Raw genomic sequence first — 18,334 nt, 5'->3', positions numbered from 1 at the left:
TCTGCTTTCAGGGGGTAACAAGACTGCCTCCGGTGAATAGGATGAGAGGGGTAGACCGGCACGACTGTTCCAACAAGGAAGAAGAGAGAGAGATTGAACGTTGCACAAGAATACAAGTCATGCTTACTCTCAGGATGTGTTGTCTTTCATGCTGGGGAGAGAGGGGAGGGAGGTATACAGACACAGAACAAACAATAAAAGAATAAAAGAACTGCACTGGGGCTGAAAGAAAATGGAGTCCGACAGAGACACTGTAGGAGCAACAGTTGAGCTGAAACAATACACACACAGAACTCAAGACCCGTTGGGGTTGCTCAACTCCACAGTCACCACTGGGAGATGGAAACATCTCAGCAGCTCTTCGCATTTGAGCAATACTAAGTCGCTGTCTGATGTTCTATTAGTGCTATTCACAACTTCAGTGTCAGACAGTTGGATCAGCAGAGAAAGAACAAGTTCACCCTTTGACCACATCCATGAGTCAAATCAGGAATCACCACAAAAAGGTGTAGGATGCCCTCTAGTGGCCAAAAGATAAAAGTGTAATTAATGAAAAGGCATTAAAGTGTACTGTTTATCTGGGACACTGTGTGAAGAATTGAGTTCATATGAAGGGATACGGCCGAATCCAGTGAGTCCCATAGGCTACTCCATAGAGTGACTGAGCAGAGGTCCCACCTACTTGTGCGCAGTCCTGGGTAAGCAAGAGTCTGTGCGAAGATGACCTCACTAATGCCCTTGTTAGTCCTACACAGGACCTATTTGCCTTATTCACCTGGTAGCCATATTGGTCAGTCTGACGTAATTGGGAGTGTGGATGCGGAAGTGCCCGTTGACTTCAATGTTAAAAGTTCACTGTAAAAACACCACTTCAAGAACCAAAATAGTCCAAATAACAGGCTGAATACACTATCGGGGTTAGAAACTCATCATTACCAGACTCTGTTTTTCACTGGCGTTGTTTTTGCGTTTGGAAATACATGGAGGTGAATGCGCCATAGTTGCATTCACTCCCATGTATTTCCAAACGCAAAAACAACGGCAGTGAAAAACAATCAGTCTGGTAATGATGAGTTTGTAACCCTGATAGTGTATTCAGCCTGTTATTTGGACTATTTTGGTTCTTGAAGTGATGTTTTTACAGTGAACTTTTAACATTGAAGTCAACGGGCACTTCCGCATCCACACCCCTAATTACGTCAGACTGACCTGAGGTGAATAAGGCGAATGGCTAACACGCTTAACGTCATAACCAGCAATTCACACTCAATGCTCAGAGCCTACTTATCGTCACACACACGGACACACACACACGCACACACACACACGCACACACATCGACCACCTGTGATTACACACATTTTCAAACAGGAGAGTAAAGAATAGGGGTGAGACTTACGTTGTACCAGCTCTGGCTCTTCTGTTGACCAGGACACAGACAAGGGAGGAGAGAGAGAAAGAGAGAGAGAGAGAGATAAAGAGAAAGAGAGAGAGAGAGAGAGAGAGAGAGAGAGAGAGAGAGAGAGAGAGAGAGAGAGAGAGAGAGAAAGAGACAAGCGTAAGTCAATGAGACAAGGACACAGCAGACAGCACCAGTTGGCCTAGGGGGCTTCAGTATCATAAACACTAGCGGGTGTGATATAAACAGACAATGGGTATTTATAGTTGGTGAGAAAGGTCATCTTCAAACTATCTCCTACCACAGAGGAGCCTATCGACTGGTACCAAAAATATATATATTATTTTGGAGTTTACTGCTAAAGAAATAGGTCTATGCATCTGTGTGGCCAGCAGGGGGCAGCAAAGATGCAATATAATTTCCATGACTCACCTGCTGTTCTATCAGTCTATGGAAAAGGTATAGAGTATTGTGAGGCCATAGGGATTAGTGAAGGAGACATGCTAGGGACCATCCAGGAGGTGGGGCAAAGGGAGGAAGTTGACAGAAACAAGCATGATTGACACAGCCATTCTCGAATCACTGGACAAAAGTAAGGACTGTTCCTTAAATGCACTTTCCATGGATCACACTTTGTGTGCCTTTACTGTACTTGACAGCTGTAGAGAAACATCCCCTGACTAAAAACAAAAACAAAAAAACAGTTTGCCTTGAAAGTATCCCTTTAAGGGCACAAAAGAAGCGAGGTGCCAAAGATAATAAAAACCCTAAATGATTGGTATGGCAGATAAAGAGTTGAATATTCCATCTATCAGATAATCATGTAGTGTTCCCTGTGTGAGAGCTCTGAGGCAGGGTCAGCGCTGTGGCTCTCACGTTGACAGGTTTAATGTGGGTTAATCCGACCTAAAGGTGACTGAGGCGTTTAGTAAGTGTCTGAAAATGTGTGTGTGTGTGTTGGTGTACAGAATGTGTGTTGGGTCCAAACAATTGCATGTGCATGAGTGCATGCACAGTATATGCACATGGAAAAGTGTGTGTAATGTCTGCATGTGGGTCTATGAGTGTGTGTGAGCGTGCTTGCGTGGAAGCATCTAGAAGCCTACCCCTACCTACCCCTGATTACAGTATGTGGCAGTGTGACACAAGATACCTGTTGTGCTGTTAGTGTGTCTATCTAGTCTGTCTAGTGTGTGTGTGTGTGTGTGTGTGTCTAGCCCTGCATTCCCCTGTGGAGCAGAGAGCCATGTCCTAGAATACTGACCCTTTTACATGACCTAGAGCTGCTGAAGCTCACAGCCTGTCAGCCAACCAGCCTCGACCCGAACTGCACACATGCACGCACGCACGCACGCACGCACGCACGCACTCACGTCACACACACACACACACACACACACACACACACACACACACACACACACACACACACACACACACACACACACACACACACACACACACACACACACACACACACACACACACACACACACACACACACACAGGTAGAGCTGAGCTGATAATACGTTACACAAGAACCCGGCATTCTCACAATTAGAACTGTGCAGTCTGACCTACCACAGACATAATATTCAAGCTAACAGCACCTTCTGTTCACAATGGACCAACCATGAAGCCCACGGTCATACTTGAAGAAAAGCCAGAGAAAACTGAATTTAGTGTCCACATCTAGGCAGGAGCAAGGAGGAAGCTCTGGTCTGGGACTGGAGGTCGAGACAGGGGCACTGATTGACAATTAGGGTGCGTCTCAACAGTCTAAAGACACTTCCTTTAACTCTCCCGTCTCCTACAGTAAGCGCCGGCCTTCAAAGACAAGATAAGCAAAAGCAGCATTCTTTAGTGAATGACCCGGCAGTATACTATAGCCCGTCCAGGTCTTCAAAAGGTTGAAGAAGGAAAGGAGGCAAGGTGAGTGGGCTATGTTAGACTATTGAGACACACTCCACTCCACAACACTACAGGAGGAGGGGGAGAGGCATGTGGTCAAACTGGGCTTGGGGTCCTAGGGCAAACAAAAGAAAATATAAATGCTTACTTTAATCAGGTTTAGTCTGTCATACTGAAAGGAAAATTAAGAGGAAATTAAGAGTTAACCCAAGTGACCAGAGGGGTGAAAACAGAGAGAGAGAAGCAAAGCCAGAGCATGTTCCAGTAACACTGGGCTCTCTTCTCATGAAGTTTGGAATCGTGAGAAGTCTCTCGCACCGCCGACCACTATTTTGCCGTCGTCGACGCAACAAAGTCCACTCTGTGTGTGGAGCCGTTGCATGATGACTGCCGTCTCTGTGTCTCCCCTCCACGGTTACATAAACAGACAGTTTGATTGGTGCGACTGAAGCAGCCAGTCAGTCAGTTAGCGAGGGGCCCGCTGGGTCCTCTCACCAGCGAGGGCGCCCCTCTCTCCTGCCTGCCTGATATTTGGATTGCGTTAGATCAGGGGTGACAGGGCTCACGTTGTCCAGATGACCGCATATGCAGGGGTGGGTGGGTGGGGGGGGGTCTTCGCAGACCACAGGGATGACGGGGGGGGGGGGGGGGGCGAGCTCCGGACTGCGGGCCTGTGGGGTGATGTAATTAATGGGGGATGGGGTCGGCTGGGATGTGGACCAAGTACTGGACCGGGCAGCAGCTTAACCGACGCCTCTTGGCTGCCATTACGGCTCTCCCCCATCTGTCTGTCTGTCTGACCGTCTGGCTGCCCGTACGTGACAGCGCTGAACACAGAGCATATTATGATGCTTGCCAGCACTGTAGATGGACACTGAGAGCCAAAGCGTGACACTGACTTGACTGGCAGTGATGGAGCGGCATTTTGAGACGATGCTGGCAGACGGGAGGGGGTTTCCCGTGTAGAAACAGAAGCCGGGTCTTGATCAGATATCCATGTCATCTCCAGGAGCAGTGGAGAGGGACGTGTTTAACTCACCAGTCACTTCCTGAGCATGACAGACATACTGTATAAAGAGGGGCTCTCAAACACAACGATGGGGCATTGAACAAGTCTTCACGCAGGGTGGAGAGATGGAGGGGGGAGAGAGAGAAGACAGGCCAAAGCGCACTGATTGGGGAGAGAGAGAGAACGAGAGAGAGAGAAAGAGAGAGAGAAAGAGAGAGAGAGAACGAAAGTGGGAGAGAGAGAAAGAGAGAGGGAGAGAGAGAACGAGAGACAAGTTTGGAAGCTGGCACTGCGATAGAAGGGGAGAGGAGCGGGTACAGAAGCGGACTGGGTGGCACAGGGGTGTAGAGAAGGGTGCAGGGAAGGGTGTGAGCGGGGGGAGGGGGGGTACAGAATAGCTCACAAGACAAGACACATGGCTTTGGGAGGGGTGGAGGGGTGCAAAGAACAGAAAAGAGTAATGCTTACTTTGGAAAGTCGCTTGTGAGACTAGCATGCATCAGGAGGAGAACAAAGAAAATTCAGACACGAAAAAACACGTAAAAACTGCAAGAACAAAGGACAGCTGAACTCAAAGAAGAGTACAACAGTCAGTATCAGATCACAGATATTTCATATGACACGCTTGCAGCAAACGTAAGAGAGAAGGCAAGCGACTGCGTTATAAAGAGAAGGATGAGCGAAAAGAGGACAAAAATACCAACGGAAGTGGCTGATCAGCTGACACCACCAGGGCTGGAGAGTGCTGTGAGGAACGAGTGAATGGGAGAACGAATAGGGGGGACTAGGACTGTGAATGAATTAAGATAACACAGGCCTTATTGGTCAATGACAATTACCATTTACAAAGGAGGGAACTGCGAGGGGGAATGTTACACCACCTCTGGTCCCACACTCCTGCTGACACGCTGGACATCTGAGAGAATCAAATTGCAATATGCTTGGTGTCAAACGTCCACCTATGTGTGATAATCAGCTCATCCTAATATCTACTGCTTTGAGTTCAGGGACCATATTTTGCTGGTGCAATGAAACAAGCAAACTCTACCAAAAAACTAGAAGGGACATCTCCCCCCAAAAGTCTGAAATATCAGTAATACTGTAGCTGCACCACATATTTGTTTACATAAATTTAGAATCTCCTCGTTAGGGACATCGTGAAAAGATCAATGCAATGAATCCGTAGTAGACTATCCAGAGGATTATGCTGGCTTGCTCTGATCTGAATTTGGCTCTTCTGTAACTAAATATGGCCCTAGGACTTAGTAGTATGGGATTTGGTAAAAGCCTCCTTGTCCTCTGTCCACAGACATAGTCATCCATGCTCAGATGGGATAAGTAGATGAGGATGATACTGATAAGACTGCTAGATGGCAGATAGTATAGTGAATTGTCAGTTTGGGAACATTTAGCTGAGTACCTAGGACTGTAATGAGGAATTGATTAGCACTGATAAGCTACTGTAAGGACAAGCGATTATAATAATTCCAATGTACTTGTACTTGTTACCCATGGCAAATACACTTTCTACTTCTATTCTATTCTATTCTATTCTATTCTATTCTGTTCTGTTCTATTCTATTCTATTCTATTCTATTCTATTCTATTCTATTCTATTCTATTCTATTCTATTCTATTCTATTCTATTCTATTCTATTCTATTCTATTCTATCCTGGCTTGTCTCAAGTTTAAATCACTGGAAGCTGAGTTGCCCACAGAAACAAAGAAGCTAGCACTGTACTGCCCTTCACTTGGCTACTTCACCCTTGAGACTTAGACACTGATGAGCCAGACTCCAGCCAATCTGGTGTGACGGTGTGAGAGGCTGAGGAGAGAGGACTGACTGATGGAGTCACTGATCACAATGCTGATTACTGCCCTGTCAAGACTGGAGGGTGGTCATATGCTGGAGTATGGCAGGGGATAAAATCACTATGAAATGGCAAAGGAAAGCACAGAGCTGATATAATATACCATTTCACATGAGATTACTGTAGTTTACTGCTTCTCAGACAATATCACTTCACAGAACATGTTAATCAAGAGCATGTAGAAAATAACACTGACTACAGTAGCTATATTCTTAAGCAACAGGGATTGTTTCAATTGTTTCAATCACCATCAAATTAATAAATCAAGTTTACATATTAAGCATAATTGTAAAGTTCACATAGAAGGTAGGAGGAGGTTTGTTTTAATGCAGAGTATTTTAGTCTTTAAGGATACTTAAGTCTCCCAGTAAATCATTACAGGCTACATGTTTACATAGGACAGTGTCTGTTGTGTGTAACCAGCTACATTACAGTAATGGATGTATCTCCTATCTCAATGTTAATCGTGCGAATACAGTACTTGCTAATAATGTGGTGATTTCCTCATCTGTTCCAGTGTTTTGTATCTAAAATGTGAATCCTTGCAAATTATAACCGAGGGGACTTTGAAAATAGCCCCCCCGAACCGTCCTGTCCTGTGTTGAGCTGATGGAAGACGCGAGCCCAGTGGCGGAGCTGCGTGGTAGGGCTCACCTTGGAGTTCTTGCCTCCGCTGCGGGCAGACTGCAGGGAATAGGTGCGCTGGACCACCTGCTCGGGGGTGGAGGGCGACTTATCGGAGGAGTGGTCCGAGCCCTTCTCCACCATGGTCTCACCCTCCGGGCTCTGGGGCGTGGGCGAGCGCTTCCGTAGCACCGGTGAGCAGGCAGGCGTGCTCCTGTTCGAATTACTGGCAGTGCTGGCAGAGAGAGAGAGAGAGAGAGAGAAGAGAGAGAGAGCATTAATTCACTTGTCAGGCTGTCACTTCTATCAACATGATAAGTGACATGAATATATGGCACACATTTTATAGACGCTATATTATGCACGTTTGTCCTCTTTCTCTGAGCAGGCTGCCAAGTGAGCAAGCAGGCAAGGGTGAGCAAAGCCTTTCCTGTGACACAGTAGCCTACTAGCTATAGAATGCATCACGCATGTAAACAACTTATCTAAGACTAAGCCATGTACAGGATCCTAATGCGTTCCAGTATAGGCCTGTGTGCACCAGCACTGTTAGGACCGCTCCCTCCCTCCACTCCAACCTTGCCTCTCTGGAATGGCTAATCAGGTTACATCACGCTAAATAAGCTTCAAATACCACCCGCTCACACAGCCTAGTGGGAAGAACAGCCCACCATCTACAACCACAACAACAACAACAACAACAACAACAACAACAACAGCTAGCTATAATGACAGTCGGAATGTCAGAGACCCCTTCTACGTCACATGGGCTTACTAAACATAGAACTGGACTAACCCTAGCCAATCAACATAGCCCATATCATTTCTTCAAATAATAAACTGAACACCAGTGAGATCTGATAAACAAGGTACTCCCTTCATCTAATGTAATGCGTCTGAAATAATTTTTGCTTGATTCGCATTCATCAAATAGCTTTTCTTGTGAATTAGAAGTCCTTATGATAATTGAATGATGTTCCATTTGCCTTCTCTTCATATTCAAGCAGGCATTGACCAATCCCATCAAAAAGCAGACATTGACCAATTCCATCAAAGAGGAAAACCATCGAAATGTCAGCTTCAGCTGGACACACAAAAGGCCTTCCAAGTAAATCCGTCCAGATGAGAAGAAGGCCACGTGCAGCGCCTCGGACTCACTGCTGTGTCTGCTCTTTCTATCCTCAACACGGGATATTTCTCTTTTTTTCTCTATCTCCAAATTCTACCTTGCTATCCTAATTTTAAACATCCCTCACTCAATCAAATTCTATTGAATTAACTAATTATTTTAGCAAGGGCACATATTGCCCCTGCGAAAATAATTAGTGCATTGAATATAATATAATATATAAGCCTCTTGCACTCCGACCACACCATTCATTTCTTCACCCAGGTTCTACAGTCAGTCCAGATCCTCCATCTCCTCCTTCCACTCTTTCCTCCTGGTCACTGGACGCTGGACATGGTGCTTAACCCATGTAGAGACAGAGAGGCTTTGAGGAGGAGAGGAGTGAGGGATGCTCCCTGGGGTCAGTCCATGTCTCTGGTACCAAAGCTCCCATCAGGTAGCCTGGGCGTTCCAGACCCAGACTCTCTCCACGCACACGCACACACACACACACACACACACACACGCACACACGAACGCACACACACACGCGTACACAAACGCGCACAATGACCGGGTTTAACAAAAGGCCTGTAAGGGATACGTGTGCAGCTGTGTGCCGGTCAGGCCCGGATACTTTACACGGACAAGGTTCTGAAGCCGTTACGTCATGGCCCACCAATGGCCGCCCTTCACAGAGAAGCAATTATGCCTTTCTAGTGTTTCAGCAGGGCCTTGAATGCAGCTTAGGGCTAAATCATAGTGATTAGCGGTGATGACCACTTGTCTCTTTGCAGAGATACCAGGTGCAGGGGTCTAAAAAAGCCATACTCAGCTTATTATAACCCTTTCATCCAGCTAACGCCATGGATAGTCTGCTACTGATGCATTATGAGCCAATCTGTGTCGTTTGTACAGCTTGTTCGTAACAAGTGAAGTGGCTGTATAGTACATCAGCATTCATATACCAGATGCACAGTGTAAACATAGTGTTATCATAACTGGTTTATGAAGTACTGCTATTTGAGGAGAACCCCATGTATTGTGGGGTGAGTGAACAGAGCTGATGTGATTTTTGCCAGTAGACAGCAGAGGACATTACTATTCCCCTGGCGTCACCGCCGTCTGGAACCAGACGCAGACACTGCGGATGCAAAAATGCACAGACACGCGTACACACGGACGCAAAACACACAGACACGCATACACACGGACGCAAAACACACAGACACGCGTACACACGGACGCAAAACACACAGACACGCGTACACACGGACGCAAAACACACAGACACGTGTACACACGGACGCAAAACACACAGACACGCTTACACACGGACGCAAAACACACAGACACGCGTACACACGGACGCATAACACACAGACACGCGTACACACGGACGCAAAACACACAGACACACGTACACACAAACACCAAGACGGACACGTACGCACGGACTTCCCCACCCTTCACACGAACACACCAGAGAGCAGCGAGCGGTTCTGAAATGGCAGGGGTGCAGCGAGCAGCATTGTGTTCCCGGTCACACGCTGGCTGTGGTGCCAACGCTCTCTGCTGCTAACCTGCCCTTCATCAGGCGGACAGGGCCGAGAGCACAGTGGCGGTAGCCAGCGCTGACCGCTGATTAACTCACACGGATCTCCGTTGTCTTCATCGCCTCATCATGACCGTGACTTATGGAGCGTGAGAGTGGTCTGACCGGAGGGTGATAATGACCGTAGTAGGTGCAGAGCCTTATGGTCATCTGTCTTTAATAGTCTAGGCCAACATCTGCTCACAGTAGCCTATGAGTGTCTGGCCATTACAGTAGACACATTCTTTATTTAATTTATAAGATACCACACTCATTGGTATTGGTCTTATTTCTTCAGGTAAATATCTGAAAATGTAAATTCATTAAATACCGGGAACAGTACAATAGAACAGAACAGAATAGAGAGATAGGTAACACAATTGTAACAGCAGTCCATCCACCGCCAGGAACATAATCCATAATCCAGATATTATTTGTATTTCCAAAGTAACCTACATCATTTAAAAAAAAAAATTGTTCACAGCACGGCTCTATTCTTCAAGTAATAAACAACAAGATAATGATCCCATCAGCATATGTATATAGTTTCAACAGTTATTCATATGGCAAATCAAGTTATTCACATGGCAAATTCACGTAGCCAGTAGGCGCTAAAATGCTAACCTACAGTATATGCTAACATGCTAACCTACTGTAGGCTACAGTAGGCTATGTGCTTGCTACCCTAAGTGCGAACATGCCAACCTGCACTAACATGCCAACCTATGCTATTTGCTAACCTCTGTCCTTGCCAAGCTCAGTTAGTTTAGGCAAGAGAGGCAGCCCATATGAGGCTACATATAGGCCACTGTAATACCTCATAGTTCAATTCTCTATGAATCAAACAGACAATGTGACCAGTCCTTACAATAAGGAGTCTATTATCTTCTATTCAGAGTGTAGAACAAAGGAAACGCATGGGCAGTATTGATTCTGTGAACAGAATAGTGACATCTGTTGCTGAATGCGTACACCTGGACCAAAACAATAACTGACAACAATAACGCAACTAAAGTCTGGTATAAATGATTTGGTTTTAATCACTTTGGCTGGTTATAGATTCCATACAACTACCTCTGAAACTATGGGGTGAAACTATAATGCAGTTAGATCCTAAAAGAGGTTCGGGAGGAGAAAAGACAACACCATGACCGTTCCAATCTAGCGAGAAGCACCTGTCCACGCCTTCCCAATCAACTCAACTGGATACACCTGTTACCACCGTGCCTACGAGGTAGTTTCCTGCCTATTACACAGTATATAAACCTATAAACCTACATGTACCGTTCTTTCTCTCGTATGCTTGGATCCCACCAACTCCCCATCTCCTCCTCTGCTCTCGAGCTCCGCTATCAGGTACCACGCAAGGGTCTGCTGAGCTCCTTGAAGCCAGGCCGATAACCCAAAGGACTTATCTGCCACACCCAGAGTCTCATGCGTGGATACACCACCTGATCTCATCCATTCAGTCATTCAGTAACTGTCAGCTATGCATTCCCACCCATCATTCATTCTGTTCATTATTGTCACTGGTTCATTCCATCTTTTCCAGGAAACTTCCTTAAACGTTTCCAGTTTTTAGGTGAGATATGTTGTTTACAATGCGTGTTCACTGCAAATGTTAACGAGAGATGGGTGAGAGGAGTCTGGGTAAACAGCGAAGAGGAGCGTACTGCTCTGCCTTCACAACTGGCAAAACAATGCTCAGCCTATATGAATATTGCTATGGCAACGGTGACGAGAGAGCACGTTTAAATATTCAGAGTGCGGTGCTATATATAATCTCTAAGAGTCTCAAATAGGGCCTGCTGGCTTAGTTTGAAATATAGGAGAGATGTGGAATTATGGCTGGCTTTGATCCAGTATAAAACACCTCACACTTTCCCTTGATACATTACCGTAGTACTCAAGGTGCTGTTTAATGGCCTAATTTGCATACTGCGTAAAGGAAGTGGGACCCAAAGGTAGGGAAAAATCCAGCCTAATTTGCATAACCAAGGGAATATGAATCACTGTACCTATGATAAATGAAAGTTTAGTAGGATCTGTAAGAACATGACAAAAACGCTGCATTTGGATGGTCCAATCCTGGACCATTATACTGTATACAGTATGAACCTTAGAATCTGAACCAGGGCACAGAGCACCCGGCATCAAGATGCAGGCCCGAGGGGATTTACAAGTTCCACATGCCCAAGAGAGAGAGGAACAGGCTGCTTGTGCTACTTTTATCACTGTCTTTTTTAAAATAAGCTCTAAATCTCCGGGCTCAGGCAATCCAAACGGGGAGGGCGACGCTGCAGTTCACAATACGCAGAGTTCCGGGCTTTTGCGAGGGGCCTTGTTTTCACAGGGCGGCTTTTGCTGACCCTGGAAAATACCCATCTGGCAACGGACCTTCTGCTTCACTGTGCCCAAAAAGGGCAGAGGTGGAACGAGCTCAGCGACAATGTTCACTCACACACGCAAGCACACACACATCCGCACACACATGCACACACACAAATACTTTGACACAGACACACACTAGCCACAATGATTCAAATAAACAGAATTGGAAAACATATCAAACCACACACCAAGGCACACAACCTGACACATCACATCCGACATGTATACATGAAAAATCTCTGTGGACCCCCTTCCTCTTTTGATCCATGACCCTAATGCATATTGGGGGGGGGGGGGGGGGGGGGTGCTTGTGACTAAGTGTAAAATCTCCCTCCAGACTAAGTCCAGGACTTCCAAGGGCCCTCTCCCTACTGGGGCCCTGGGTAGTCAGTTCCACCCCCCACCCCCCTGTGACGCTCATGGTTACACCCTCCGCCAACACTTCGCCGTAGCATCCCTCCAGACGACAGCCTCCGTCGGCCGCCGCCATGCGCTCAGAGGCCGCCGTGTACTCGCCGGCAGCGCTGAGTGAGGGGCCGTTCATCCAACGGATCATCCGGCCTTCCGTCTACACCTTCTCTCCACATGTAGGGGAGGGAGGAAGAAAGCCGGGGGAGATCTCCCCTAGCAGGCTTAGAGCCGGGGGAGATCTCCCCTAGCAGGCTTAGAGCCAGGGGAGATCTCCTCTAGCAGGCTTAGAGCCGGGGGGAGATCTCCCCTAGCAGGCTTAGAGCCGGGGGGAGATCTCCCCTAGCAGGCATAGAGCCGGGGGAGATCTCCCCTAGCAGGCTTAAGGCCACTGATCTCCCTCCGCGCGCCTGATCTCTTAAAAACGATCGTACGCCTTCGACAGCGCCCTGAACGGGGAGAGAGAGAGAGAGAGAGAGAGAGAGAGAGAGAGAGAGAGAGAATGAGAGAGAGAGAGAATGAGAGAGAGAGAGAATGAGAGAGAGAGAGAGAGACGCCGGCGGCCGATTAAAAGACACCGTCCTCCTCCTCCTCCCCGTTCGGTGACCCCATCTTGTCGGGCTCTCCGTCCGTCTCGCCTTCTATCATGGCGGGAGCGCGTCCCGATGTCTGACCCGCTGTCTCTGTCCCTCCGCCAGCCAACCCCCGCCCCCCGCCCTCTGCCCCCACCCCCGCCCCGGCCACTAACCTGGTCGCCATGTACAGAGCAGCTCCAAAGCGATCAGCCCTTTTCCGAGCTGCTTCATTCAACGCAGCGTGAGCGGCGGATGAGGCGGAGGACAAGGGGAGGGGAGCGGGGGATGAGGGGGGAGGGCGGACGAGTTCCGGAGCATGCCAAGAAAAGGGGAAATCAGAGAGGAAGCCGCAGGGAGTGAGAGAGAGAGAGAGAGAGAGAGAGAGAGAGAGGGGAGAGGAGCGAGTGTTCCCTACGGGGAGGACCCACCGAGGCTACGGACGCCCAGTCTCTCTCTCTCAATCTACATATGTCTGCCTGCTAGTAGCCAAGACCTCCTTCTCTCGCTCGCAGCCTCCCTTCACTCCCGGTCCCCATGCCTCGAACAGCTCCCCTGTCCGTCCGTCCGTCTGCCAGTTGCCTCCGCGATGATGTCCGTGTCTCTGCTGCGCTGGTCTCTCGCGAGCAAGCGCCGTTCCTGTCGCAGAGACCTTCCCAAACACACCAGCAGCAGCCGGCAGAGAGAGAGAGAGAGAGCGACAGAGAGAGCATGCAGGAGAGGGATCGATCGAAAGTGACCAGAGAGAGAGAGAGAGAGAGAGAGAGAGAGAGAGAGGGTGAGGGAGAGAGAGAGGTTGTTTCCACTTTGCATTCTGCCATTGCTTGGTGCACTGAGCCTGCTGGCTGCTCAATTATTCATGCTGTTCATGAATGGAGGGGCTGACATCACCCACATTCAGGTCACTTTACATTCTAGCCTCTCCTAAATCATACAATCACACCCCCCCCCCCCCCTCCCTACAGGGCATAGCCAACCACACCCATTCTTAGAGTACGCACCAACGCACGCATGAACGCACGCACACGCACGCACACACACACGCACGCGCGCACGCACGCACACACACCTTTAAGCCGTAAGTGTGCAGACAATAACAACTCCTGTTACTACTCTCCTAAGTATCTACAATACAATTGCGGTGACGTCTTTAGATTGACACTTAAATCTCTGAGTAAAGGGTTGAGATACAATACCTTTCAGCTCACACAAACAGGAAATGGCTTGCAAATAAACAAGGGTAAAACAATTGAGTTATGAAATATCACCCTCACATAATGACCACACAGTATATCTAAAACGGTCGCCAAAGACCAGAGGCAATATGTTAAACTGCACTTCAAAGCCTTTCTCATTTCCACTTGTCATTAGTGATTCTGGCTGCAGAAAAGGGGAAAAAGCTGACTAAAGTAGTTTTTAATTGACATTTCGCATTGTAGGCTATACTACCTAGGCAGTAGTAGAACATCTTATCTACCATGCTATAACATTGAGCTTAACCAGAGTTTAGCCTAACCAAAGTTATTAATTATTTATGTTGTTATGTGACATAATAACATTCTGAGAATGGAACTCCTCACCTTGTTCTTTTTTGGGCCACATTTTCCCTGAAAATACCACAGGAACAGTTGGGATCTTTCTCAAGCCTATTATGGAGGTGAGCACTGCCTGAGTACAGCATCTCACTAAGTCCATCAGTTCATGTGGAAAACTTCACCCACAACTTCACCCAAAAAGGCCTTAACCACAGGTGCAGAACTGTCCAATGTTGGAATATTAACGGATTTGACAGATTTAACACCTAGCCTTCTCACGCATTGCGATTTAAAACTGCCAACACTGTCCAGAAGTGTGTCCTGAGATCTTATCTTGACAAAATAGGACTACTGATATGCTACATTAATCAACTCTATATTTTGGATGTTGTCACATTTCTTGATTTAGCCTCTGTGTCTAATATACAACGTCAATAAATGTCTGCTGTACAGTACCTCTGTGGGAGAGCCCTGGAACAAAAGGAGCTCGCCCACGTCCCAGTCTCTCCCTCTCTGGATAAGCCTGGCCAGCCACACACCACAACTGACCTACTTACTGAACCTTTGCTCCCATTGTTGCTACACCCCAGAGACAAAAAGATGGACGAACTGCCCAAACAATCTGACACTATGAGGGAGATCATTGTACTGTATGGAGTCCATAAAGATAATTGTCGGACAACCTATTCTGACCATTTTTCAATTTGTTTTCAAGAAGTGTTCTTCTAGACACTGTGCCAATGTTGGTCAAAGTTTATGTTAACAAAAGGTTAAAGTTGTAATGTTCCGGCTTTCTGGGCTGGAAGGGTCTATTTACACCGTTGCCATGGCGACCCCGATGCGGCGATGCATGGCTGCGTCGGAAGTGTCTGTCAGCTTGGCTGTGTTTAGGCCGTGCAGTTTCCACAGCGACCAGACCAGTCCTTCATGTGCCACTTTAAGTGGGCCAGAGACAGAGAGACGGAGAGAGAGAGAGTGACGGAGAGAGAGAGAGAGAGAGAGAAAGAGAGAGATCTTTAGCCTGTCATTGAGTTTTGGGACACATTAATGGAGCACTCACGCACAGTGTGCTATCTTCTGTCCTGGTGCTTAAGTGCACTTTGCCGGAGGCCTTTGAATGTGTTACACAGTGACAGTGTGGAGCGATGTGGTTACCCCCCCTAACACCATTCAGACAACAAACTATGATACCGTTTAAATCTAACACAGAAAACTGCATTTTTTTGTTTGACTGTGGTGTGTGTGTGTGTGTGTGTGAAAGAGAGACAAACACGCACATCCTACACACAACCTACAGAATGAGATGTATTAGAGACTCCTATCCAGCTCTCCAACTGTAATGCATGTCTTCGTTGGTGACCAGTCTGGCCTCTCCCCTGTACTCTGGGGACAGACATAGAGAGGCGTGGCGAGGTGGCGTGGAGAGGGGAGGAGGAGGTGCGGGTCACTGTGGGCAGAGCGGGGAGATGGAGGTGCGGGTCACTGTGGGGGGAGGAGGAGGAGGAGGTGCGGGTCACTGTGGGCGGAGAGGGGAGGAGGAGGTGCGGGTCACTGTGTGGGGAGGAGGAGGAGGTGTGGGTCACTGTGGGGGGAGGAGGAGGAGGAGGTGCGGGTCACTGTGGGGGGAGGAGGAGTAGGAGGTGCGGGTCACTGTGGGGGGAGAGGGGAGAGGAAACGGGCTGCCAGTGCCACTAAGCCCTCTGCGGGACACAAGGCACCAGGGGGGGGCGGGGGGGGGGGGGGGACAAGGCCACTGCCGTCTGCAGGGGAGGCGGCAGACGCAGGAGAAGGGGGGCCAGATCAAATCAAATCAAATCAAATCAGATCAAACTTCATTTGTAGAGCAGTTTTCATACACAGAGGCAACACAATGTGCTTTACAGAGAGCAAACAGTTCACCTAGAGGGCCAAAAAGGTGAGCTGTAAAAATACTTCCCTGACCTCTCAACGAAACGATCGAGCAAGCTCCTGTAAAATGTTTAAGTCTATTGGCTGAGGGACGAGCAGAGGAGAGGGGAAGAGGGATAAACCTTCCTGGCACAGAAAAGAGGTTTTTCTTTCTCTCTCTCTTTCTCAGTCCTTAACTCTCCCCTGGTTGTCTAGCCTCTATGAGGTGCCACCAGTGCTCTGAAGAAGCCAGACACTGAGGGTCTCAATCATGTACTGTCCTGGGACACTACAGGTAACTGGATCCGTCATCGCCACGTATCATCGACATTTTAACTCGACTTGACCGGGGCTGGTCTGGATGAGACCACCATAGGTGTATGAGCAAGCTTCTTCATCCAAGCAGCCCGCTGCACAACATCCACACAAAGAAAAGAACAACACAAATGACTTTTTTTGAAGGAGCGGAACACGTACAACATTCTGCCTTAACACCCGTCCTGAGCCACTGAACATGTGCACCTGGCTGCTCGACAAAAAAATCCTCCCCTCACTACATCATCTGACCTATGACAAATCAAAACCATGACCCTAGGAAGGGCCGTGATTATCCAACCGCGCCTGCAATCACAAACGCACAACACAAAAGGTCCGCTGCTCGCTCAAAGCGAGGTGGGCGGAGCGGGCAAACAGAGGCCGGCTGATAGCGCGCGCTGGCGCAGACTCAGGGGGGATTCCGGGGAGGGAGCAGGCGACCGTCTGTTTGTGACTGGCCTTTTTAAACGCTTCAAAATCTCCTCATTGTTCAGCCTGTGTTCATTATAAACAACTGCATGGGGCCGCTCACGTGAGGCGTCCTGCATGTGGTGAACTGCTACTGTGTGATCGACTGTCTGCCCCGTAGACCTGACTCACGTATTCTAATGGCATTATCATGGTAAAAATGGCAAAGGGACTGCACTTACAGTATATAGTGCTTTTTATCCAAATCGCTTTACAATGGCCTCGCATTCACCCATTCACACACATTCACACACCGTTTCTAATTTCTGGTATCCTCACCAGTCCCCATATACAGTAAATGGTTGTTTTTTATCACCGTGTGAGTATAAGGCATATTGTATGCAGCTGTTACAATGACTATAGGATATCAACACGTCAAATACAACATTCCTCATAGCCACATGATTGAGACATACTGTGCATCTCCTACTAATTCCTGAAAGACAAGGAAGTCTCTGGCTACAATGGGAAACGCACATAGAAAACAGGAAGATATAAAGCGAAATAGGAGCTGAGAACGAGAGGATGTTAAAGAGAGAGAGGGAGAGAGAGAGGGATAAAAGGAGAGAGAGAGAGGGGTGGCAACAAAGCTCTTCCTCAGAGAATAATTCTGCAGTCTTCTTTTGTCCCCTGCTGAGGCTTGGGAAATGCAGCCAGGCTCTCTGGCCGCGATGCTGCAGTTTGCCCCAGAGAGACAGAGAGAGAGAGAGAGAGAGAGAGAGACACAGAGAGAGAGAGAGAGAGAGAGACAGAGAGAGAGAGACAGAGAGAGAGAGACAGAGAGAGAGAGAGAGACAGAGAGAGAGAGAGAGAGACAGAGAGAGACACAGAGACACAGAGACACAGAGAGAAAGAAAGAAAGAAAGAAATTAAGAAAGAAAGAAAGAAAGAAAGGAAGGAAGGAAGGGAGAGATGTGGAGGGAGAGATTTTGTCCAGAATTTTGGCAAGGCCAGGACACTAGTTCTTTTTTTCTTCCTTTTTTTAAGTGGATGGAAAGGGAGATATTGTGTGTGCTGGTGTGTGAGAGTGTGTGCGAGTGTGTGTGAGTGAATCTGTGGTTTCTCAAGTCAAAACCACCATATGTCTGTTTAAATATGGCATCATATATTGGTAGAAAGTATAGAGAATTATGTGTAACTTGTGGAAGATCGAACTTGTGGAAAATCACAGAAAAAATAAACAGCCTTGTTTCTCAGATGCATACAACTAGGATTTATCACTGATCACTCAGGGATGAACA

At 47.7% G+C, this 18,334-nt stretch overlaps 1 protein-coding gene across 1 annotated transcript in view; it reads right to left on the bottom strand.

Annotated features, from left to right (window-relative positions):
• The window catches only part of gramd1bb (GRAM domain containing 1Bb), a gene marked incomplete at its 5' end in the record, with an annotated part of 64,866 nt that overhangs the window by 15,168 nt on the left and 31,364 nt on the right, over positions 1–18,334 (bottom strand). Inside the window, 2 exons of the mRNA XM_084447888.1 lie at positions 1,400–1,420; positions 6,846–7,050. Of these exons, the coding sequence (XP_084304014.1) occupies positions 1,400–1,420; positions 6,846–7,050 (226 nt within the window). The remainder of the gene's footprint in view (positions 1–1,399; positions 1,421–6,845; positions 7,051–18,334) is intronic.

Source organism: Borostomias antarcticus (assembly GCF_949987555.1).
Source record: "Borostomias antarcticus genome assembly, chromosome: 1".
Classification (NCBI taxonomy): Eukaryota; Metazoa; Chordata; class Actinopteri; order Stomiiformes; family Stomiidae; genus Borostomias; species Borostomias antarcticus.
The sequence above is the reverse complement of the archived record's forward strand: the minus strand, read 5'-3'. Positions and strand labels throughout refer to the sequence as shown.